This window comes from Rhyacophila brunnea, unplaced genomic scaffold (assembly GCF_057557595.1).
Source record: "Rhyacophila brunnea isolate RB1 unplaced genomic scaffold, BYU_Rbru_1.0 scaffold_17, whole genome shotgun sequence".
In the NCBI taxonomy this organism is placed as follows: domain Eukaryota; kingdom Metazoa; phylum Arthropoda; class Insecta; order Trichoptera; family Rhyacophilidae; genus Rhyacophila; species Rhyacophila brunnea.
The window spans coordinates 37261897-37289283 of NW_028232827.1; the positions used below are offsets into that span (position 1 = coordinate 37261897).

General features: G+C 36.3%; 1 protein-coding gene across 1 annotated transcript in view; it reads left to right on the forward strand.

Annotated features, from left to right (window-relative positions):
- The first annotated feature begins 4875 nt into the window (after positions 1–4875).
- Positions 4876–27387, forward strand: part of LOC147074021 (G protein-coupled receptor Mth2-like) — a 209399-nt gene continuing 186887 nt past the window's right edge. Inside the window, exons 1-2 of the mRNA XM_085944330.1 lie at positions 4876–4966; positions 15802–16382. Coding sequence (XP_085800456.1) covers positions 15894–16382 — 489 coding nt within the window. The 5' untranslated portion in view covers positions 4876–4966; positions 15802–15893. The remainder of the gene's footprint in view (positions 4967–15801; positions 16383–27387) is intronic.

The window sequence follows — 27387 nt, forward strand, 5'->3', positions numbered from 1 at the left end:
AAATTGTAGTCTTATTTCAATGAAAACAAATACATATGACTGACAAAGTTTAGTGGGCACTATTTATGGCGGATCTTAACAGCCTACCTCCACCCTTCGACACTGGATAGTGATAATGTAAAGGCAGTAAGTATCACTAAAATAATGGAGCATTCATCAGTTCAAAAGAAAATGGCAATCAGTGTAAAAATACATTGGGTTGCGGTATATGGTCCGAAGGTGAGTGATACAAGGGACAATCTGCTATTGTCAATGCAATGAATTGTTTTTTATGCAAGTTATAATAATTATGCTGGAAGTATAAGTCCGGCTGATGTCTGTCAAAAAACATAAAATGCCAGTCGGCTTTGGATCACCAACCTTTCAGTTGACAGGCAAGCACTCTACCAATTCCACCATTGCATTGCAAAATAAATAATGGTGGTAGCAAGCTAATATATTTTTATTCCTTGCTTTGTAGCTAACTATAATGCGTTCTTCGTTGGAGTATATGTTTTCTAAAATTGTTAAGCCTTTTTCAATTGAACTGAGAAGCTTGCAATTATTGTCATGTGCTTTTCTGGTAGAACTGGGTCTAAAGTATCGGATACTTCAACCACGTAACACTGAGTTTACTTTTTGATGTTGTTGGATCTTAAGAGCTACCTCCACCCCTCACCACTTATATGAGGTGTCTAGTAACAAAACTAATAAGTCACACATATTATGGTCAAAATCTAACAAAAAATACATACATATTATTCTATATGCAATTTCATACAATAATTAATCAAAAATGTGTCAGTTTTTGTGATTAGATACTATACTCCGTTTACACATGTATGGATTTACTGCTGACAGTACATATTATCGCGGCTATAATATGAAAATGTATGTGTAAACATGTATTATCCTGCAGTTGCAAGATTGCATGCGTGAATCAAAAAAATATCAGAAGCTTCTGAATTTTCATGCAACAGTTGGAGTTGGACTCATTTTGAGGTTAACCGATTTTCACTACCTGTTAAAGTTAAATAGTACCATAAAATGACAACATTGTATCTCGCATACTCTTGAAGAATGAAATTGGAGAGACAGTCAGCACTTTTACGTGTAAACAGTTATTGTCACGATAGTTTAAAATACACACTATTACTGTTTGTAAATCCATACACGTGTACAGGCGCTATTACGATCCAACGTTTAGTTTATGGAACTAGTTGTCTAACATTGTAAAATAAAATTATATAAATTTATAAATAAAGATTTTAAGTTATTAGTATTATATTGCTGTCATACACTGATATTTATAATAATCTGTACCAAAAGCACTGCTCTAAATTTCTTTATTACCTTCTACTTATGTAATATACTAATTGTAATAAATATAAAATTTCCATGCATTTGATGTTTCATTTATTATCTAGAGCAGGGGGGGGCAAACTTTTTGGACGGAGGGCCAAATTCAAGAATTCAAAATGAGCGGCGGGCCGCAAGTAAAATACCATTTTTAGATAAATACTATTTATTATCACGAAAAATAAACATTAAAAAAAATTAATGAGAAGAATTAAACTATTGTACATTTTTTTATATTTTTCTAAAATTCAGGTGTTAATTTTGTAGTTGATATTCTCAAAACTGCTTGTAAATGGGCATCAAAGATATTTGATCGTAAAGAATTTTTATTGAGGTTCATGATCGAAAATGTTTGTTCACATATATAGGTTGATCCAAAAATAACGAACATTTTTCTTGCATAATCTTTAAGTTGGTGGAATTTGTCTGAATTAAGGGCATTGTAAAATTTTTAAAGGTATTTTAATCTTTTGTCAATATTTTTCAAAAAATTATAAAAAAGTTATTCGTAATCAGAACTACAATATTAATGATGGCAGGCCGCAAAAAAATACCCGGCGGGCCGCAGTTTGCCCCCCCCCCTGATCTAGAGATATAGGATAACGTCAGGGGGTGCGCGAAAGGTTTAATATAAAAAATATTTGCAACACATTTTCATTATTGTGAAAGCTGAAATAAATAGCAGTTTGTTGGTTATATAAAAGTGCATTTTTGGATCGATTTTATGCACTCTTCGATTCAGTGTTAGAATTCCTGGAAAGTAAATACAATTATATGCGGCTCAATTTAATTAATTCAAAAAATGGCATAGCTTATATTGATTTGTTTGCCAAATTAAACAAAATCAATTTGAAGGTACAAGGTGATTGATTAAATTTAATCAAAACTAAAAGTATAATAATATGTACCTGCGTTTGTTTCATTCAATACAAACAAAATTTGGAGAGAGGAGAATGCTCTCAGTTTCCAAATCTTTCAAAATTGCAAAAACAAGATGATGATAAATTCACTAGCTTATTGTTAAGAGCGTACATAAGTGAAACGGAAAATAATTTTCAACTGTATGTAGAACGAAATTACTGCCGCGTTGCCATTCGGAGAGCGATAGTCGAGGCGTCTGCACGTCGATTCGTTTTGTCATGGCGTCGGATGAAAATATTCTTAAATCGTGTAAAGATGACTAAAAAACTTTACGTATGTACTTAAAAAAGAAAACATGTCAATGAATATACTATTATTATTACGAATATGATAATAAACATAACATAAAAAGGACGCATGTTGAACTTTTATGACAAATAATATCTCGTTCGGCTTCCGTCATTTGCACCCGCGACCCGCATTCCGCGCATCGCCTAGTCACGATCTTTATAAACCATGCCTCAGCTGAGGTATAGCCTTAACACCAGCCAAAGGTTTCAAGGCATTCTTTACTTGGTTATCACAGATTGAGTGTTGGACCCTTTTGCAAGCAGACCCATAAAATCAGATGAATCCATACTTATACAGGAGCAATTTATTGAATTATCCACAAATGAGGAGCTGAAATCAATGTTTGAACAAAGATACCACAAATTCTGGTTACAAAAACAGATACCAATTTTATATCCTGCATTATTATGTCACTGTACATAGGCTGTCGATTGCTTTCCTGTCTTGTTATTTAGTAGAATGTGGATTTAGGCCAGTTATGAACCTCATCAGGAAAAAAAGAAGCCAACTGGAAACTAGTGCTCGTCGAGACTTACAAATGTTACTCAGAAACATAGAGCCGAACATAAATAATCCCATCAGGTTCACCCATTTCATTGAAAAAATGTGTTTTTGTGATTTAAAACAAAAGTTATAATTTCAATAAACACTACATTAACTATCAAAATTTTTTATTTATAGTTTATTTTTACATCACCGTTTATCATTCAAGACATCAAAATTAAATTTATAACTTATCTATTATGTAGTTATGTATAGTTATTTCACTTGGGGGTCCATGAGCATAATAATGATAAGATGGCACAGTTTTGCATTGCTTTCACGGAATAGTGGCCGACTTCTAGCAGATCAAAAATGTTATTGAATTATATTGTGAATGCAAAATTAATTCAAGTTTACATACTTGGTGGCCGACTTCTGAAAGTGGCCGGAATAGTGGCGAAGCTACCCTACTACTGTGCGCTATACGCAAGAAATACGGCTTCATTTTGCAGAACAATATCCACTCTCTTTATATTATTACTTTGAGGTATTTTCCCGGCTGTCTTTATGCTCACAATGGCTGAGCGGCTAACGCGTCAGCTTATAAAGTCATAGGTCCCAGGTTCGAATCCCGGGTCTCGCAAATACACATATTGTTTTTCAATGTGTGTTTGGACTCAATGGATCTAATAGGTTGAGCAAGTAGCTAATATCGATTTATCGTAAAAACAGGAATAAGTTAATACTTTGGACACGGAAGACGCACACGGCGCGTAATGACCAGGCGGCCGATCGATGTAATTAACGTGCATTTTAAAGGGGGCAATTAAAATCTCATTATCTATTCAGCAGCGAATGCGTTAATACAAACCTTCACTCATTAAGTAACTATTCTAGACATAAATAACTGGTGATGCTCCTGATTAAAACCAGGTGTGGTGCGGGATGAGTTGGTTTGGAGTTATGTGTTCTACTGTACTTATATTCAATAAACACCGTTCTCCGTCAGAAATTGCTTGATTCCTGATGTAACAGTAAGTACCTACTGCTATAAAGCTTTACCATTCGTAGTATGCAAATGGATGTTAGCCACTTGCATCTATTAACTTACCATTTCTCCTATTATTATAAATTAATACACAATTAGATTGTAATACAATGTAATTGTGTATGGATTATGCTATAATGCATGGGGTTTCGTAGCAGATAGGTCGTGTTGTACAAATTTAACAATAACCAATGATTGTCTTACAAATGACTAAACTATACTCATAACTTACATCGTATAATTAGACATAAGCACGTACATGTAACTATATTTCCTAAAAATAATAAGTCATCTTTGACATTTACAATCCACAATTAATTATTCGGCGATTGCCGGCGATATTATAATATTTAAAATTTGACGTCTGTCAAGCATGTGTCAAATCACATATCAATATCAATAAGCAATAGACATTAGACACAAACGTTGACCATAGACTTTATAATATTTATTATTAACTACAAGACTACATTAATTATTACAGACTATTTTTGCAACTTTTGTAATATATTTTTGAGACTAAATAGTTACTAAAATGAACTTAAAATAAAAATATTATTTTAATTTTGAAAATCAGAATAAAATGTGAAGGTGAAATACGATTGTGAAGAAAATATTTCGTTTGATTATTTAGAATATTTAAAAGAAAAAATATGTCGTGGACATCACATTAAATTAATATTTTTTGCAGATAAAATTATTTATACTTTCGCCATTTTTTATGTGCGATAATAAGATAGCAACACTGTTTCTGCGCAATCGTTCCCGCTCCCGCAGCAAATTCAAAATTATTCAGTTGACTGATGTATTTCGCGCGGTTCGTGTATTTTGTACTGTCCAACAAGTAAACAGGCGCGAAAATGAACTGTCGAAATCCTAAAAACTGTCAGATTGATATTACGATAATTACAGGACCTATCGATAAATAAATATGTTAACGTTTATGATAAATTAATAATAAATGAATATTATTATTCTGTGTGTTATCTCCAAGTGAAGAATAATAACAAAACTATAATATAAACTGTAAAATTAAATATCTAACTAATTAGTATGACGTTACTAATAATAATTTGTTTAAACAACGCGTTCGATGCTAGTTAATGATATTTTATCTCTATAGGACTCTATATTTATACTTAAAAATTAAATGATTATAAACTTAAATTGGATAGATTAGATAAACCAACTAGATAAAACTAGGTACAATAAATATCAATTAACTGATATTTATTGAATTATTAATAAATGTATAATTCAAGGAATAGTATTTGTAATTATTGATACCTAAGTGGGTAGGTAATAGATAGGTAATAGTGTAAATATAAATGATAATGACGTTAACTTTACTCTGTACAAAATTGATAACTGAGTTTTTTTTTTTAAATAAACTTTACAATCTGGTGTAGTTTTGGCGGTCTTCGAAGATATTTCTTTATATTGAAATACAATATTTAACCAGATCCAACTAACGACCGGCTTTATAATTAATTGGTTATTCTTTTTATGTGTTATTTTTCTTCTTTGGTACCTAATATAATAGGCCGAAGTGAACCTTGGTCGCCAAAAGCGTCCCATTCTTCAGTCGGATCACTCCTGGCACTTGCAAGTCCATTTTCCTAAAGTCATTTATAATTACATAGTCGTCCCATTGCACACGTTGGGTTTTGATAAATCTGACGACGTCAGGTTTGCCAAAGAGCTAGTCATCAGATGCCGTCCTTGCTGATTGGGCCTGGAATATTTTTGCAAAATTCTGCACTCTATCACCCTGTAGTTTTCGTAAATCGTTGACATGCCCACCTCACGTCTCCGATTCGTACAATACATACTGGTGTCAACAGTGCTTTGTATATAGGCGGACTTTTGTGTTTTTTGATAGTCTGGCAGCCTTGTCAGACTTATACTATAAGTACTTCACCATGTTCGATCCTTAGATGATCATAATATGGGCCTCTACAGATTTTGTTTTTACGAGAAATAGATGTTAGCCACTTGCTCAACCTATTAGTTCCATCCTCGGACTCAAAATACAAATTGAAAAACAATATATTATGAACAATAAACAATATACCCTCAACATTATAAATCTACGCTTAAGCCTCTCGGCCATCGTGGGCAGACTTATGGGCCACATAAAACTTTTAGTTTTATTAATAATCGTGGTTTTGTAAGTAGGTATTTAAAAAATATAGAGAGTGTGAAAAAATACTTATTATTTCAATAATTTACGTATTTAAAAATACAGTACGAAATATGAAAATTTTTTTTCGTGATTTCCAAAAAATATTTTTTCGTAAAAACCAAAAAAATAGATCAAGTTCAAACGGAATAATTAAAAATGCTGTAGTGTTGGCTATATTTATATAAATATAATACTGCTTTATATTTTTTAAGATTATGTACATATAAAATTAGATGTTCAAAATTAACGAAAGTGAAGTGAAATGTGAAAGTCAGTCGCTAGTCGACCAAGACTTTGAAAGGAATTTAATGCAGTTTTGGTTTATGACTTGACAAAGGGCAAGTCAGTAAACACAATGAATACAAAGCCTCCTGAATCTTCACAAATACCCATTGCCAATATTGCGTTTACGTGACAAACTTTAATGCATATTGCTATGATTATGTTATAATGTTTATCCCAGGAATTAGGCAGGGCTAATGTAATTGTTATTATGGTTACCTACTTACATACAAAATATTGTAATACTTTCTTTCCATTGGCGCCACAGAACAGATTAATAATTAATAATGGACCAAAAAACCGTGTCGACTGTTCCCAAAGATTGAAAGCACATTACATTAACGTGGCAAATTAAAATGCATATTCTTAACTATCGAAAGTAGCATATTCTTTAACACGTTTTATCCCATATTTTTCCACACAAAATATTTATCCTGTTATACCTTAAATTCTATGTAAAATAAATAAATATGAAAGATCTTCCGGCATTGAAATATAAGGTAATGAACTTTGTTTTTCGTTCCCTGAACATTTCACATATTGTCGCTTTGGACAAACAAATACTAGAGCGACGTTATATATTATCACACCCAGCAGGGTAAGCCAGTTCCCATTAATTTTGTGTTCCCTTCCGACGTTTTCTTGTTTCGGGCCAAAACTATCAAACCTCACGGTAATGTGGTACCTATATATGTTTGTAAACGTCTTTATACCTACGTACCTATTATACTATATAACAGACAGGGTAGGGAAGCCTAGTGTATTTTTTGTGCATTCGAACCCAATTTTTCCAGCTAGAATAAATAACTAGATGTGTAGGCGAAGATAATTGTCATTACATTATACAATTAACGAATGTTGTTATCATTCACAAAAATATTCCAAATAGGATAAAAAAAAATAAGCTAGATGGCAGAAAAAAATGTTAGATTTTCTTAAAATTCAAAAATTAAAGGCACCCCACGAACAACGTGAAGCAAAACGTTTATCAAATATTTTTACAGGAAAGTATTTTTTTATTTATTGATATTGTATTATTATTTTTTTATGTTTGACATCCACGGTGGCCGGACTATAAAGCCGTGGGTCCCAGGTTCAAACCTGGGTCTGGCAAGTACACATATTGTTTTTCAATTTGTGTGTGTCAGGGGGTATGGACCTAATAAGTGGCTGACATCCATTTCTCGTAAAAAACAAAAATCTTTCAATACAAACCTCCACTCTGTGGAGACCCATAATGATCCTATTAGGATCGGACATGGTCGAAAAAAAATTATTAAGTAATAATATAGAAAACATAGACTATCAATAATATACATTATGAAAAATAAATCGAATAATAGTAAAAAAAAAACTTTTGATAGAACAATCATAAACAGCATGTGCTTATTATAAAATTGACAAAAAAATTATTAAATTTTATTACTCTCCAATAAAAGTTTTTAAAACTAACGGTCAGTCAAATTTTGATAGAATTCAATATGGTAAGGTTATTGGCACAACATGTCTATCAAATTCTTTTTTTCTTGTGTATTAAAATGTCAAAATACGTTTATCATTGTTCTACTCATTTAATTTGGCTCTTGTTTCCCTGGAACCGAGGCTCTCCTTTTGGAAACATGGTTTTCCGGTGTCTTTCAGTTTTTCTTTTTGACATAACTCCAATTTTCGGTGTTAATCTTCCTTTTTCTTCCTTCAGTTAATTGATTTATTCTACTAGATGACAAGCTCACACCAATAACATCTACCATTATTGTTCTACTTATCGTTGTTCTTGGATAAAGCAGTTTTCAAAACTTTACAGCACCGTCTAGGAGTGAAGGATAAACCTTTTCGATACATTAAAACGTTCACAAGGATCTACTTATCCGTGTCCGGAAACTTGTACGTATACAGTTCGTCGTACCACACTTCACCGTGAAATGTTGTATCGGACATATATGACCGTATATTAAAGACCGCCCAACCTCTTTGGGTCGTATAGTACTGACATAAAATTATGTCTAAATAATACACGATTCTTGTCGGTTTACACTTTACAGGAAGCCAGCAGCAAACAAATTTTGAAAATAGCCGATATACCTACTGGATTATTTGTTAGGTTAGGTTAGGTTAGATTTTCCTTTTTAAATTCATGAATTTTGTCAAATTCAGCCATGACAATTGAATTAGTATTAATTAAAATTAAAATTAAATCAAATAAATTTTGGGACCGTATAGTATACGCCTATCCAGTGGTCGGCAAACAGGCAAGTAGTCAACAGAGCCAAATATCAACAGTGCAACGATTGAGATTTCTTTTGAGAGCCAAATTTCTCAAACTGAAATTATATAATATGTACAAGGTTTATTAACTCAATAAACTTTATTTTTTTGGTAAGTTTGGGTAAGTCAGATTTGTATGTTGATGTTTTTAATTTTTTAAGCACGATTCCAGGTTCTCATCAATAAAACGACTTCTCAATTTACTCTTGATTTCCTCTCTTAGAAATCTCTTTACTAACCACAAAACATGCAATATTAACATTGTTGGAAGATTTTATTCAGTAATTAAATACAGAACTTGATTTTTCTTGACTCTTCTAAAGTTCCTCAACTGCTTTCTTCCTTGCATCATCGACAGGATATTTAGTGCTAAATGACGCGTGTTTAGTTTTAAAGTATCCCTCCAAATTTGACTTCGTGTTATGCGCCAATTTTTCCCGACAAATAATACAGGTCGATATGCCATTTAAGTATTGAATATATGCGAAAGTCTCGGTCCATTCAACTTTAAATTCACGGTTTTCGTCATCTAGCTTCTTTGTAGCTATGTAGGGCCATGTTGCCAAATAGGGCAGAAGGCATTTGTGGTATAGTCGCACTCAAGGGGCCAAAGAGCCACATGTGGCTCGTGTGCCACGGTTTGCCGATCACTGGCCTATACGGTCATCTCTTTCCGATAAGAAAGCTCACGGCGAACTGTGCCACGGTGAAATGTTTTACGTACAATTTACATGAACCACTACTTATCATTGTTCTATACTTAACTCAATAGGTATGTGAAATATGTTCCACTTATCATTGTCTGGAAACTAGCTTTTCAATAAAAAATAAACCATACCTAATAAGTGTAACATTGTTTCTGCAAGAACAAAGATCTAAAACGAATTTAGTATTTTACAACGAATAAAATAAGTCATAATATGAATGAAGAGCTAGTTAATGCCAGGCAAGAAATCATTTTGTAGGTAACATTTATTTTATTTATAAGATATGTGGTACGCAAGACCAACATGTTGATTTTCAAGCAAATTTGGTATAATATTTTAACTTTATTATGAGAAGTTTAAAACTGTTTACGGTGTCCAAAAACGTTAAATTTAACGCCATATGCACAGTACAAATTCGCATGCTAGATGTCTATTCGAAAATACTACATCTGTTAAGAAAACCACTAAGTTGCCAACGCTTTATGCAACATACTACAAAAATTGTATCTAATAATAATATACATTTGAGGGACTCGGGTTTTGTATAGGCGTAGGTGCACTGTATTCTGTGTTGACTACACGGGCACTTAATATATTATTCAATTTGTCATTTTATATATTATGGATGGCGTCACTATATAACATTGCCATATAAATAAACAACGGTATGTTTAAAATACAATTAGCTACTTATTGACATAGCAACGAAAATAAACATATTTTCATATTTAGTTCGCGTTCATTGTTTCCAGCCATCATTCACAAAAATATGCCGGATATGGTTAAGAGCGTACATAAGTGAAACGGCAAATAATTTCCAACTGTATTTAGAACGAAATTACGGCCGCGTTGTCATTCGGAGAGCGATAGTCGAGGCGTCTGCACGTCGATTCGTTTTGTCATGGCGTCGGATGAAAATATTCTTAAATCGTGTAAAGATGACTAAAAAACTTTACGTATGTACATAATAAAAGAAAACATGTCAATGAATATACTATTATTATTAAGAATATAATACGTTAAAGTGCCCACCACCACCCGTCATATATGCACAACCGTGGATATGCACGGCCGCTTTCTATGACGCTTTAAACGTGTCTGAAAGAAGTGATTTTAAGTGCTCATTCCGTCCCGAGACGGAGCCGCACGGGACTGATGCTGCAACCATGCACCGTAGTGCTGAAAGAAGAAAGTTAACAAAGAAAATGTTTGTTTTTGGACTGGCTCTGCTGTCCGCTGACGTTAAGCGCTTTGTGTACCCGCATACTGAGTGTCACGAATTGAAATGGATGAGTCTACAGAAGAGTCGGGACTATCCCGCTCCCCATACGACGCTGCAAATTTCTCAAATGCCGCAAAGTTGGCCTCGGTTGCTACCAGATCTCCATGACCAATTGGGCCCGTGTGAGGACGGACCCTGGCAAACAGCTCCGCTCGTTCGAATTCCATAAGCGGGCAATCCCAGAGGATGTGTTCAACATCTTGGTGGTCATGCCCGCAGGTACAACCTGGCCCATCTACTATCAAGCCAAACTCGTGGAGTCTGGCGGCGAAGTTGCCATGGCCGGTGAGGAACTGGCTAATCCAGTGCGAAGGTTGGAGTCTTCTAGTTTGGTGCGTGCAGAATACGTCTGGAAAAAAACGGTAAGTGTGCCGCCCCTTGGGGGAGGCGGTCCACCTCGCCTGCCATGCCGCAAATGCGGTCTTGTACACAATGTCACTTACAGTCTTCCTGTAAGGAACGTCCTCGGATCTCTGCGGTGGTGTCAGATGGACACCGGCGAGTATTGTGCTGATCCCCCTCAAGAGGAGGGTGATCGATCCTCTGACTTGGACGTGCAGATCGAGGGGTAGCACCCCCGCGAGTACGGCAAGCGCGTCAGTAGAAGTTGTGCGGTAGGCTTTGGTAAGCGAGATCAGCGCAAGTCGCTGCCCGCTTAATAGTGCGCGTCTCACGAGAGTTAAGGAGTTTACTCGAGAATGCCAAATGCTGGAGGCGTAACCGGCAATTCCCATGAAAATTGCGCCGTATGCAACCTTAAGGGCTCTAGGCTTAAGTCCCCAATTGCTGCCCGCCATTCGGGCCATTCTCTGATAGGCCAAATTGGCCTTAGAGACGGCCGTCTTGGCGTGGTGAACGAAAGACAGCTTGTCATCAAGAATTACTCCCAGATACGTAACCCTTTCGGAGAAACGCACTGAGGTTTGGCCAAAACGAACCGTGGGCGGCCGTCGAGTTATGTTGACCCGAGAACTACCCCTGAGGAGGACAGCTTCCGTTTTGCTCGGGGCAAAGGTCAGCTTGTTCAGCAACCCCCAATTAAGGATTCTGCCCAAGGCGTCCGTGGCTGCACGCTCAAGTGCCGGTCGGCTGGTCGCCCCAACAAGCAGGAGCAAGTCGTCGGCGTACGCAACGAGCGTGCAGCCCGGAGGCAGTGGCAGGGACAGAACGTCGTCAAACAGAATGTTCCACAGAAGGGGTCCCAGGACGGAGCCCTGAGGACACCCCATGGTGGTCCTCCTGTGAATCAGGCTGGGGCCGGAGTCGTAGGTTATCTCCCTATTGCTGAAGTAGCTTTGAACTAAGGCAAAGAGGTCCCCGGGGATCTGTTTCAGCCTAAGCTTTGCCAGAACCAAGGGCCACCACGCAGTATCAAACGCGCCCGCTATGTCGAGAAAAATCCCGGCAACGAGGTCCTTGCCAGAGCTCTCCACAGAATCGATCACAAAGCGAATCGCATCCTCGGTGGACTTTCCGGGTCTAAACCCAAATTGTCTTTGCGAGATTGGACAGTTTTCCGACAGGTGGGACTCAATCCTGCTGTTTATCAATCTTTCCAATATCTTCCCGAAGACGGGAAGGAGCGTAATCGGTCTATACGCTTTCGGGTCACAAGGAGGGCGACTGCCGGCTTTGGGGATCACCGTGAGATGACCCTTTTTCCAGCAGTCGGGGAATATGCCACTACTCATGCATTCTTTGTAGAGTTGCGTGATCTCGTGTGAGGCAAGAGACCACGCCCTTCTCGCTAGCGCGTTATCTATGCAGTCAAGCCCCGGGGCTTTGCCAATCGGGAGGCTGGCAAATAGGATCCCTAGCTCGGACATGGTAGTGGCTGCGGATCGCGGAGTGTTTAAGGGGAGCAGCGCATAGACGCGAAGCTGCTGAAATCGGTCGTTGTCAATGTCGAGCGACTCGTTGTCCTGCGGGATAAGAGCATCCAACAGGACTGTGGCGGACTCTTCAGAGCTATTGGTGAACGATCCGTCGGGGCGCCGTACCGCTGACATGACTTTTCCGGGCCGTAAGCCCAGCTTCATCACGCGGAAGGGGGGGCCCCACGGATCATTGCCACCCATTTCAGTGACGAACTCTCTCCAGTGCACCTTCTTAGCCTTACTGATTGCCTTTTTGAACTTGAGTCTAGTGGTCCTGTAGGTGACCGCAAGCGGATGGTCCGCGTGCAGCGGCCCCTCCAGCGATCTTCGCGCTGCTTGTAAGGCCCTTCTGGCCCTCCTCATCGTGTCTCTCAGTCTTGTCAGTCTCGGCTTCCACCAGGGTGCGAGGTTCGGCGGTCTCGGGGTCGTCCTTCCGATAGTGCTCTCCGCTTTTTCAATAATGAGATTCGTGAGGTCCTCAGCCGCAGCGTGCATGTCCTTTGGCGGAGGGCGCGAGGCCATCCTGTCCAGACCCTCAGCAAACTCGCGGTCAAAACGTACCCAGTCGGTTCCCTTGGTCCTGAAACGCCTCGGCAGTGACTCGCTCACAAGTGGAGCGAGAGACGCGTGGCCCCTCTCGGTCCTGTAGGCGAACGTGATCAGACGGTGGTCGCTTGCTGACGCTTCCAAATGGACAGTCCAGTTCACGACGCGTCCGGCAGAACCATTGGATATCAAAGTGACATCAATGTGAGATTCCCCATTGTTGGTAGAGAATGTGGCTGGACCATTAGAGTTATTCAGCACCGTCACCATGGCCTTAAAAAAATTAGCTAGATGACTTTCCCAAAATTCATGACATCTTGCATTTCAAAAAATATGTCATAATTATTATCATCATTCTTGAAATAACAACAAATCGAAAAATAGTTTCTTACTTTACACAGTGATGTCCCGTGGGGGTAAGGAGATTGAACGTAGCTTGGGAGCGGCAGTTACTCGAAGGTTGACAGATCTAGGAGATCATTTGATTTATACCTAGGTATCTATAGAAATAGGTCACTAAACTTAGTAATAACGAAAACAAAAAAATATTATTTTTTGTCAGGTTCGCGATGTCTAGCTTACTTCATTCGACGTCCTTGGTGACCAGAAACAACACGTCTAGATATATTTTGTTAGTATGTATCCATACAACACACGAAGTCGTGAAAGGATGATAAAAATACTGTATAAAAATGGGGCGGTATTTTGACGCTGACTAGTGGCGGCATTTTGTCTAGGGTCATTACTGATTTTACGACTAATAAAACATGTAGGAACAAGGCGAATCCTCTACCTACCAGAGGCACCTATCGGAAAAATACGAAGCTTGCAATTTGAGACATTTTTCTGATAATTGAAAATTTAAACTGTATTAATTAATATATATCTGACAACATTAAAAAGAAAGTCAAAGAAAAACTTACAATTAAAAAAAAGGGTTATAAAATCTGAATTTGCCAAAGGACCCTGTCTTATTGTTACTCCCATATATTTTAAGGTCATATTTATTTCGATTGGACATCTCACTCGATTAGGTATAAGTTTCCGTTATATTTAGAAATCATCGATTTTTATAAAAATGTATATATGTATATAAATTGAAATCCTTTTTATTTATGTGAAATCTTATTTAGGTATTGTCTCAATATTGAAGCTTGATTTGATGTGTGCTGAATTATGTGCACACCTGGGAACACAGCAATAAGTGCGTTACATTCTGAGTATGTGTGCAAGAAGGTACCTACCTACGATTCTAGAGTGTTGAGAAATGGGATAAACTTAAACACGTATGTATTAATGAATGTGTAATTTTAAATATTGACGTCTTTATCACAATATGCATTAAAGTTTGTTACGTCAACAGTAAACCCAACGCGCATTCAATATTAGTTATATTATTTGAGAACATTCAGGGGGGTCTGTATTCCTATCGTTTAGTAGCTTTTCCTTCATTAAGTCATAAATCAAAACTGTCATAAAATTATTGATATATGACGACTGACTTTCGCATTTCTATTATATTAGGCTGCCCTCCCATTAATGCCTTCTCGTGGGTATATCCCTGTATGCCCAGGCATACCGCGCCTTCTACATTTCCTGCAGCGGAAGGGTAGACAGGCGAGCGGATGTCAAACGCCGCGTTCGGTCAGGTTCATGTCTGTTTGGATCTCTGGCTCAACGTCCTCCCAACTTTAGCATGGGCTGTTCGGAATTTAGAGTTGTCACTTTATAACTTTGCACTCCGGCTCTATGATGACAATGATGTACTTAATATACTTATTCTAAAAATATGTTTTTTCATTTATACCTATTAAGTATTTATCTGATCAAATTTTATGCGAGGTAATCAGGAAAAGAGGCGTATCAGTGTAGTAAAAAGTGCAAAGTTATAAAGCGTATCCTCTACCCACGGTTATGCATATTATTGTAAATATAACGTCCTGTACACACCTGCGAGAAATAGCCGAGCCGAGCAAGGAACGCGCCAGAATTTACGTTGAGAGTTTTTACACGTGTGGATGGTACCTAACCTAACCTAACTAGCAGTATCACCCGGCGCTGCCCGGGAGTGGAATGGTTTAATATTTGAAAATTATAAATTTAATTCGTGCAAAGGATTGAATTTAAAAAACACGGCATCAAACTTTGCCATTTGATCTCCTATCGAGCTGAAATAACGCCAATATGTTTTAAATGTACACATTCTAGCGACATTTTTAATAAAAAAATGGGGGTTGCAGCATTAACTTCCGCGTTTCGAGGACCTGTACGCGGTGGCCTTTTTCCGCGAAAACCGTAAAACTGTCCCTGCGGTGCAACGGGTTAAATCTCAAATTCGAGACCCCGACCACGCACTTCGGCTCGTCGGCCTCCGTCTACCCTGTGCGTGAGGATTTGTATAAAAAAAGAACCGAAGGACGGTACAAACATAGAGACTTCTAAATATATTTTCGAAATTATAGTAGGTACTTTTAGATTTATGGAAACATAAAAATATTAATATAAATAAATAAAATTTACATTTTAAATTATCTATTAATCTATTAGGTTTAATTTTAAAATGTTGGTTTTTTTAGGTTTTAGGTGAACATTGTGTTGGTATTTTTAAAACATGATCGGTAATCGTTTGTGCTACATTTAAACAATACCATAAAACATATTATTAAACATGGCAAGAAAGTGTATAAACCCGAGACTTGTGGCGTTAATAATTGTAGTGACAGTGATAACGTCGGGATCATGCGAAACACCATGCCATTACCACATGAGTATCAACATAACAGGAGGATCAAAGTTGCCAAACGGTCACTATATCCATGACGAATTACTTTACAAGGAAAACCAAACGTTCCACCATACTGGCGAAGATAATTCGACCCACCTAAGGGGATGTGTGTGCCTTGTGAAAAATTGCATCAGAAAATGTTGCCCCTTGGGTCAGTTGAATGTTGATAAAGAATGTGTAGAAAGTAATGATAGCTTTGTTAATCCGTTTAATCCACCAGTGCATAGTGAAGTTGATCTTGTAGAGGGTCTTAATGCTCATACATATTTTGGATTAGTATTTGGAAACCCGTGCGATGACGGCGATCGTTACATGCTGAATCCATATTCGTCTTCTGATTTGAGGGATGAAGACGTATTTTTTATTCAAACTGTAAGTTATACTTTATATTCATTACCTAATATTATTTATTTATTTAAAAAAATATATATTGATTATCTCATGGCCCCCACAAAGGGGGGGCTGACAGGGCTCTAGCCTGGGGGCCCGTGCTCAGGAAGGGCCCGGTTTGACGAGTCGACCAGATAGGTGAGATAAACACAGATCACAAATACTCACACATCTAATAGTAAAAAAAGTCGAGTCGCCTGCGGCGCTACTTCAATTCTTCACCATATGTATTTTTTTTTATTTTTTTTTTTAAATATTTACGTGACGGTGCAACATAATTTTTGATTATTGTATTTCGATGCTCGACAACTCCACAATTCAAGATAATGCATAAAAAATACAAAAATCGCCAATAATACACTGAATACCGTTAATTCATTTTAACTTAAACACCATTTAGAAAACACCACTGTTGAGCGTGATAGTCGAACAAGATCTTCTTATCAACGTATTAAAGCTGTGAACTAATAAACCTCACCTACTTTTAACCGCACTTCGACTGCAACGACTTCCGGATATCGACGAGTTGTCCACGTGTTAAAACTGTGAACTAACAAGCTCCTCCTATTTAGTTAATCGCACTTCGACTACAGCGACTTCCGGTTATCGCCTAGATCTTCTTGTCGGACAGTAGACTGCCTTTAACCATAGCGATAGGTAAGAGGGGCCGCTAAAGAATATAGCCTGAGGGCCCGCTTCAGGATGTGGGGGCCATATGTGTGATATTCCAGACTGCCAGCTCATGGCGAACCACACGTTGCAGCAACTCCCCCCCGTACACCGCGGAACACACACTCCACCGTATATTGTTCCTACAATTACCAGCCTAATGCTATATTTTTATAAGTTGTAAAAATATAAAATGCCCGTGTGGTCAATTTTATGCGGAAGACCACATCCTTTGGAATTCCTTGGAAATGATTTCTTACTGCTGGAAAATGCCAGTCCTCATACAATGTTATTTGTGAAATAATATTATCTACCTACCTACTGATTTATTTAATCTGTTAGTGTTTACTATTTCCTTCACTTGGCTATTTTACGATTATACGTTTTATTATTATTTACAATTCAAAATTCATTTTATTACTGACATAAATATACATACAATTAGAATTTTTAAAAATGCTTAGTTATAATGTTCCATGGCGGTGTCACTCTGACAAGAGGTTGTGATCAAGATTTCTCGGAGAATGATTCTAGAGATAATTCTCTTTTAATTATTTCGCTTAAAAGAGAATCTCGAGGATTCAAAAATTATTGCGAGGGAAAAATAAGTTCGCGGCAAAAAAATTGTTTGGAATAGTTAAGAAAAAGCTGCTTCGAAATAAACCATAATTTATCCCTTGGTAAAAAATAGGGTTAGAAAAGTTAAGGATTAAAAAGTTTTCGACTTCAATAAACCATTGTTATTTTCGAGAAACAAATATTCTTGAATTCGAGAATTCATGAATTTTTGGGGATCTTACGAACCGGAACGACACTCCAGTCGATTTCGAGCCCTGATAATGAATGCCCTAATGAATCCCTGAATACTACTGTAATATTGAATTAATTTTACCTTATCAAGCTAAATTATTGTCGGAGTTTAATAGTGTAATCCATTTTCTTCTAGCACTACATCTAACGACTCTTCTCTTGCTATAGGTATTTTGAAGGTGCACTCCATGTGATGAATAACATAAATAATTCCGTTTGTTCTATTCATTAACAGCAAACCAGAAGCTGTAAATATTTGATACACCTCTTAAAAATAGTAGGCGTTTGCAAAAAATCGTGTTATCCTTGAACAAAAAATTAATAACTTCTTATACGAGCAACATTGCATGCCTACAAATACAATATTATAAATACAGTGCAACCCAAGGCCGGCTATATTCAGGCAGTGGCACTGAATTGCGAGTTAAGATGGTAGTACTTCTTCTTCTTCCTCCACCCTGTCACGTCCCAACATTGGGGCATAGGGCAAGCACAAGTTGGCGCCATTTCCCTCGCTCCATCGCCAACTCCTGCGCCTCCCGCCTTGTCAGACCTGCAGCACGTAGGTCGCTTTTGTAGCACCGCTGCAGGGTGAGGTAGGGCCGGCCACCTTGCCGTGAGGTAGGGACGGAACCCTTGAGGCTGTGCCACAAGGGTACGAAGTGCCGCACTCTTTGGCGGCATCCGGAATACGTGTCACCAGCCACGTACAGCGTCTCATAGTGATAACTTCAATCACCGAAGGCTGTTGCGTCTGCTCACGAACTCGGGTGTTTGTAACGCGGTCGTACCAATGTACCCCAAAGATAAGAAGAAGCTCAAAAAAAGATGGTATTACTAGTTATTGATTATCTTGTTACGCAATTCGGTAGCTATTTCATTCAAATTATTACCATTTATTTATATATGCAATAATCATCATTTTCTACAAACAGTTTACCGTTCAACATTCGAAGTATCAAGCTTATCATTTTTGTATCACGGCCTGGCTATAGTGGGCGCGGAACCTCAATAAATTTAACTCTATTTGTGTGTAGTTTTTACAGTTCTATTATATTTTAGAACATTAAATTTAGCTATGTGAAATTCAAATAAAATTAATTTGACTCATCAATTATGCACATAAATGCACGGCAATCATTGAATTTTATGTTTAAAATTTCTATAAATAGGTACGCCTGCCATGTACCTAAATGCTGATGCATTGACGATTATTTCTTTAACGATAATATTATTTTACTTTGGTTAGCGTAGGCACACGGATTTTTTTTGTCTTTCTGTGGTTTGGCTTGACTGGTCGCATTTTCATTCTAATTGTTTACATACCTATCTATAGTCTAAGTTACGTCATTTTTACGTTTTGTAAGTAAGTTAAGTTTTTTTTTGTTTACATCTGTTTCAAAAAATTCAAAACTTCAAATTAATTTATAATATTGAAAGAGTTTTATATAAACAAGCCAAAAATATCCACTACTTACTTAGATAATTTTTAATGATTTTTAATATTTTAATAATTTATTGTTGATTCGTTTGGCATGTACTTATTATTATTTTACTTGTATACGCCAGCCCGCAGAAATACAAGATGCCTGATGATAAAATGACACTTGACGCTGGTGTTACCATGTTAAAAAAATATCTTGCGGTGCCTGTAGAATCACGTATAATGGCTTATAACGGAAACATAAGAGTATTATAATTAAATATTAATATGTATTTATAGTTATTGCATATATAAAATGCAGTTGTCATATTTTTGTCATCGTTTAACAATTATAAAATAATTTACCTAAGCTATAGGAAAGAGAATTTTTAAATATGGTATTATTTTCAATAGAAATGATCTTAACTAAGGACAATGTTTCTGTCTAGTGTTTTCTGCTAAGGAAATTTTAGTTATGACAAATGTATCTGCATTCCGCTCTTAGACTATAGATACATCTAGACGTCACCCATTGCATTGCTAAATGAAGCTGTGTGCCGTGCGTTTGGTATGTGGGCGAGCGAACGCATTCGTATTCAAATGTTCGAGACCATAGACCATTTCGCTAGTGCTCGCCCAAAGTGCTCGCACTAGACGCTCAGAATTAAAATATATTTTTCTATTTTTTTTATGTTATATAGTATTTTTAAGCGGTCAAAATGCAACCATTAGTCCATAATTTAAGTTATTTTAAAGAAACACGGTCACTTGATATTAAAATATATAATAATATACAAATAAATTATCACGAACATGTATCAACTTACCTATGAAACGTAATACCATCTTCTTGCTTATCAGTATGGCTACCATATTTTAATACAACACACAGAACCATCTTTTCTACTTAATTAACTAAGAATATTTACCACTGACTTTATGTTGCAATTGCAATATTAAATTTTTAAATTTATGTTAAACACGGTTATCGACTTTTAGTTAAGCAATAAAGTAAGATTTGGCGGCGACACCGTAGCAAACCATCTCCCACATCTGTAAACCTTTTATCTTACTCTAGCGCGTATCGCAGAGGTGCCGAATACTTTCTCACTCGCACTTATGCATCGTTTTTGTTCAGACCTTGAGTAGTACAAATTTGACCGGGAAAATGCGAGGTACGAGATTATAAGTCGGTGTGGTGTACCCCTTTAGCGTTTTTGGGAAGAAAACCATCAAACAAATATTATCACAGCCTAATAAAAGGGAAACCCCGATCAAGTGAACCAGTGTTAATCACGTCAGATACCTAAAATTAATCAACCCCTAAGTACGAGGGTGGGTCAATAATTCCTTAGAAAAAAGCATTAAAACAGTTTTTATTTTTGTATTTTTTTTTATTTCTCAACATAATCTCCTTGGAGCTCAATACACTTGGTTAGACGTTTCTCAATTTTTTTTAAACCGTCAGAAAAATAAGTTTTCGGAAGGTCCTCAAAATAAGCATTTGTCCGATCGATGAATTCTTCATTTGAAAAAAAACGTTGTCCACTTAGCCATTTTTTTAAGTTTGGGAAAAGGAAAAATTCACTGGGGGCTAAATCTGGCAAATACGGTGGGTGGTCGACCAATTCGAACTTCAATTCTTCAATTTTAGCCATTGATCGTAAACATGTGTGAACACGGGCATTGTCCTGATGAAAGAGGACTTTTTTCCTGTTTAAATGAGGCCGTTTTTCTTCAATTTTGTTTTTTAGCTGGTCCAGTAAAGATGCATAATAATCCCCTGTTATTGTTTTTCCTTTTTCCAAATAGTCAACGAAAATAATTCCACGTGCATCCCAAAATACTGTAGCCATAACCTTACCAGCTGATTTTACGGTTTTCGCCTTCTTTGGACATGGTTCGCCTTTCGCAATCCACTGCTTTGACTGTTCTTTCGTCTCGGGAGTATAGTGGTGTATCCATGTTTCATCTACAGTCACAAAGCGACGAAAAAATTCATCCGGATTGCGTTGCATGAGCGACAACAGGGCTTTAGAGGCCACCACCCTATTGCGTTTATTGTCGACTGTGAGCAAACGCGGCACCCATCTTGCAGAAAAAATTTTCATGCCCAATTTGTCATGTAAAATAGAAATGACGCTACCTTTTGAGATCCCTGTAACCTCAATTATCTCACTCAACTTTAATCTTCGGTCACTTAACACCATATCGTGGATTTTATTGATCATTTCTGGTGTATTCACCTCTACAGGACGTCCTGAGCGTGGTTCATCCTTTGTTGATGTACGACCACGTTTAAATTTATTTAACCAGTTATAAATAGTTGCAAGTGAAGGAGCAGATATGCCGTGAACTAAATCCAACTCATTTTTTATTTCCTTTGCTGTTAACCCTTTTATATTAAAATGTTTAATAACAGCTCTAAACTAAATTTTCTCCATTTTTGTAAACAAGCAAATTTTTTTTAAAATGTAAGCATACTGATTCGGTAGTGCCGCTGCATGAAAACAAACCGCTTACAGTACTAGTCGCGCCATCTGTCGGCTTTTCTAAGGACTTATTGACCCACCCTCGTAACATAATTTGTAATACAATAAAACTCTGCGCGGAGTTGTCCAATTAAGTTCTGTGTTATTAATTTTATACTTTTGTCAATATCATAATATGGAACACAGATCCCCGCAAAGTTTCAACCGGTGATGGAAATTATTACCTTTAACGAATTTATGCTAATTTTCAATTGGGTGGTGTGTAAATTTTGACAAATTGTTTTTCAGAATTTATCTTCAGAATTATTTTTATTTTTTGTTCATCTGATTGCTCCTAGAATCCGACCGCTTTACTTATGCGTACTGTGTGTATTTCCTATTTGAACACGTCACGAAAAAAACATTGCAAAAGTTTAAAAAGTTAGAATACTCAATAAATAAAAAATTAAAAACATTAAAAGTGTCTTTCTCTCATCTTTAGTTTCAACGGTCTACCTACGCAACTTACGTGAGCACTAGTTAAAAAGTCATTCTATAACTCCATTGCTTTTGGTGTATTCAGCGCTCGAAATGGAAAAGTTTACGAACCGGAGCGCTCGAAAAATTTTCTTAGACATTTAAGATAGATAGATAGATAAGATATTTACATAGTCGTCAAATCGTATGTGTATTTTATAAAAATAAGTGTCAGATTTTCTATTCTATGGCCTATCTAGCTCAGATGGTCAACATATTTATTCCACGAGACGGAGCGATAATTTTACAAATTTCACGAGCCCGAACGGCGCTCCGGTGCGTTCTGTTCCACTTCGAGCCAAGAATTTAGAAAAAATAATATTTGTGCATGGCATTAATACATAATATAGGTACCTACCTAGTCTTTTTCTGTTGGTACCATCTTCTATCAAAGGTTTTAGATTAAATTGCAGTGCCTTTTCCACCATTAGTAATATTGTCCATTATTGCCTGTTGTAGTCATGAGCTGTTGCGAAAAATCATTACATCTATTATGGTGAATTATGGATCATCACGTCACGATTATAGTAGATTCATAATTTTTAATAATATAGCTTTCTTGTTTTAATATAAAATATAACAAACGGTCCTCCAAGAACTTTGAAACATATTGAAACATACAATGGCCATATCTAGTTAAAAATACTACCATACAAAATGTCCTTGCATGTTTATATTAGCTTTGACTCATAGCTACGGTGACCATACTCAGGAAAAATAAATCTGAACATATGAAATAGGTTCAAACCGAAAGCCGATTGTATATTATATTTGAAGTAAGAACTGCAATAAGAGCCTCCGCTCATTACGACAGCCAATCGCTGTAACACGACGTAATGGGGAGGGTAATTTTTAAACTAAGCCGTATAAGTAGGTACAGAAAACCTCAAAGGTAGGTCCTTAGTTAAGTGTAGTGATTTGAAATATTTTTTTGTCTCTTTTTAGAGCCCATTTTGGAATACTGTTTAAAAGGACTTATAATGAAGGAAATAATGAAGGACAAAACTGAATACTTTTAGTTTAGAAGACTTTTATTGTTATTATAACTGTGTCTGCTTAAAGCTGTATCCTTTAAATTACTTCTTATTAAAAACGGTGTGTGTATATATGTACGCGTGTTAGAAGTTATACTTCTTTGGCGTAACAAAACAAAAGCAAGACTTGTAATGATCTAGATTCTTCGACTAGCTTTAAATTATCTTGTTAAACTACACACTCAAGAAAAAGGGTCGCTTATTGGAGCGCCGTTGGTTTATTTCTATACACTTTAACTATATTACGAAATTATATAATTATTTCTTATTTTTATTATATTAGAGCCGGTTAAGAACTATGTTTTAATAGCGCCTCTCTTCACTACGTTAAATTTTAGAGCGAGATTGTCAGTTTTGACTGTTTAGACGGCTAACTTAGTGTATTTGTTACAATAAGTGCTAATAGTCATATACTTTCCTACCCTAGATAGCTGCCGCAGCGGGCAGAAAGCAGTATTGTGTATAGATTATATACGCAGGAGTATGGTCACCGTAGATATAATAGCTATCCACTAACACTAATAAATCTTAACATGGTAGAGTTGTACAAAAGTCGGGCGATTAATTTATTGAATATGACACTGTCTGGTTCTCCCACACCATTGTTATGGTTGTTGAGCGCTAAGAATTTAATCAAATGTCTGGACAGTGACGTAACTAAATATGTATATATGGGTTCAGCAATTGACTTACAAATGGACGTAGAATTTGAAAAATAAACAGGTCCTCGTAAATTGTTGCCAACTCTTATCAACGACAAAATGCCAGACACTGTTGGGCCGGTATTATGCCGGGTCCACACTGGCAACATGTCGCCGGCAACCTCGTTAAATTTTACGATAAGTATGATAATTATCGTAAAATTTAACGAGGTTGCCGGCGACATGTTGCCAGTGTGAACCCGGCACAAGACTCATAGTTTATTAGGTATTAAATAATATTATTTTACTAAAAGTTATTTTACATAACAATTTTTTTTTGATCAAAGATTAGTTTAAAATTAGTAAATTAGTTAAATCGACGATTTTTCTTAATGAAAAATAATATATTCGTATATAACTTATAATGCCGGGTCCACACTGCCAACATGTCACCGGCAACCTCGTTAAATTTTACGATAAATATGATAATTATCAAAATTTAACTATTATTATTATTATTAAAATTTAACGAGGTTGCCGGCGACATGTTGCTAATGTGGACCCGGCATAACATCTCAAATAACTTAACATTCACGCAAATGCGACTTATAATCCAATATAATTATTCATATTATTATCAGTATCTAGTGAGTCCAGTGTCGAAGGGTGGAGGTAGGCTGTTAAAATCTTACATAAATAGTGCACACTAAGCTTCGTCAGTCTTACTAATTTGTTTTCATTAAACTAAGAATACAAAACGCAGAAGGTGCTGGTTTGTTTTTAAAATTCAATTAAACCCTGCTTAACCAAACCATCGTAATGGAAGTAGGTTGTGGAGATTCGACAAAAATAGTGTATGTACACTTTGGCATTAAGTGTACAAATTACTGATGTTGTAGTTGAGTTTTTTAAATTCACATCAGTGTTGCCAACTGTACTATAATTAATTATAGTATTTGTACTATAATTTTAGTCCGCGTACTATGTACAATATAAAACAGGTATAGTACGCCTAAAATACTATAATTTTGAATATCGGAAAAATATGTAAAAAGTACTAAAATTACAATGTATCCATTAAATAAATTGTTGCAAAGTACCTACTATAATTTCGTAATATAAGAAGATTTGGTGAACTTGGAAAAAAAATGATTGGAAAATGTAATTTCTTGAATTCTTCGGTAAGCATTTTTGGTTGGAAGAGGTACCTAAATAAAAAGGGGGTCTCGGAGTTTCTCAAATTCTACGTTATTTTTTTTCTGAGAAACAAAAAACCTATACATTTTCAACAGATGACGTTATACACTGTTCCTGACGTTATGCAAAGCTCATCTGATCCACTATTGAGCCTATTGATTTCCTACAACTTGGCTATGAGTAACAAGAAAATAATTTGTATACAAGACAAATGACGAATGAACCTCTACCAAATTATTTAGTTAAACCATGCAAATGTAATTCTAACTGCCGTACATTATCATGTAGTTATAAGAAATCGGCTTTGACATGTATATCATTGTGTATATATTGTGTACGTAGTGTTTGTAAAAACTGTGATCATGATACTTAAAGCAGTTTGAACACTTAACTTGTTTCTTTTTTTTAATAAATGTGTTCTTAGTGTGGTTAGTGGTTATCGTTATTTCATTTATTCACCTACCTATATATGCAACTTACACTGTTTCTGGATTAACCATAATACTAAAACTAATGTCATATGCCTAGATATAGTAAAGAAACCAATCTGGGTGATTCTATAAAAAAATGCTACTAAATAAAATAATTTAAGCCAAGGAGGATCCTACGAATTGATAATTTTGAGCACATTGCACTACCAGCTATTTTTATTTTTTCAAATGGGACGAACCGTCCTACGACCATGCCGATGGCATGGTACAATTATTGCATTTTCAATCAATCCCTGATTCGGTCTTGGTTTTATTGAAGAACTCAGAACAATTTTTGGTGGGTTATAAGAAAAAAAATTAAAACCTCAATAAAAAAAAATTTCCACTAATATCGCCTAGAAACATTATATATCTGTGTGACCCCTAGAACCTATTCCAATTGTCAGAATGCGTTCCGCATATTATGTATACGAAAAGTCTATGGGATCCTGCACTATATAGTGAAATGGTAACATATTATAATTTAATGTGTGGTTAGGTATGTGACTATTACTAGTATCAAAAATAGCGACACCAGACACCGACACAAATTTTGTCATTAACAGCAAACCAATCGAACGTGTGACCTATTATAAATATTGGGTCAATGAGAAATGGGACCAGTCTCAGGAAATAAAAACTAGAATTGAGATCGCAAGGAGCGCCTTTCTCAAAATGAGACGCCTCTTAGCAATCGACGATATATCAGTGAAACGGCAAATAATTTTCAACTATAGGCGCGACGAAATTTTGGACTCGCTGGCATTCGGAGAGAGAACGTCGAGCTGGAAACACGTCAATTTGTTTCGTACTGGCGACGGGAGTATTAATTCTTAAATCGTGTAAAGATGACTAAAAACGTTACCCATTTACATGTCAATGAATATATTATTATTGTTTTTTTTTGTGATTTTACCGAGGCTTTGACCGCGACTCGCTGTCATATCGCCTCTTCTCTTCTAGAAGGGGATCCGTCGATCAGGTCCTCACTTCTATTCTGTTAAATAGCTTTATAATTATTTTGCCTAGCTCTTCCGTTTTTCTTTCTTTCTTTCTTTAGACGCCAGTGTTTTATGCACCAGAATCGCTACTCCTCCGTATCCATCCCCTCTGTTTTTTCGATACATCGTGTAATCATTGAATTTCAGATAGTCTAATTCAGATTTCAGCCAAGTCCCTGAGATTAATGCTATTGTTATTTTTTGTCTTATTAAGTAAAGTTCTATATCATTCCTTTTTTGCTTCATACTTCTGGCATTCCATTGTAAGATCCTAATTTGTTTTTTATCCATTTTATTGCAGAACCTCCCCTAGAATTTCTCCTAAATTTCCTTTGAAGTTTTTGCATACCCAGTCCACTGTATTAATTATTAGTTGTTTAATGATCTGCTGCCAGTCTCCCCCTTTCAGCAAGACTTTCATAATTTCTCCCATCGCATTAACCTCTGTCTTCCCCTTTGAATTTGTCTTGTCTTGTCTTTGTAGGCTTTACGCTACTACTTGTAGCTGTTATTGTTGAGCCTGAAGCTTCTACCACCACTTCTTCTTTCTTTTTATTTTCCTTTATTTTTTCAATTATTTCGCTTTCATCTCTTCCCACGATTTTTTTTGTTTTAATATGTCAGCGTAGCTGTTACTTAACAAATTTTTTTTTGCTTCCTTGAAAAGTATGTTCATTTTTATCATTGCTTCTTTGCAATTCTTTTCTTCTTGCCACTTTGAGCATTTTTGGCTG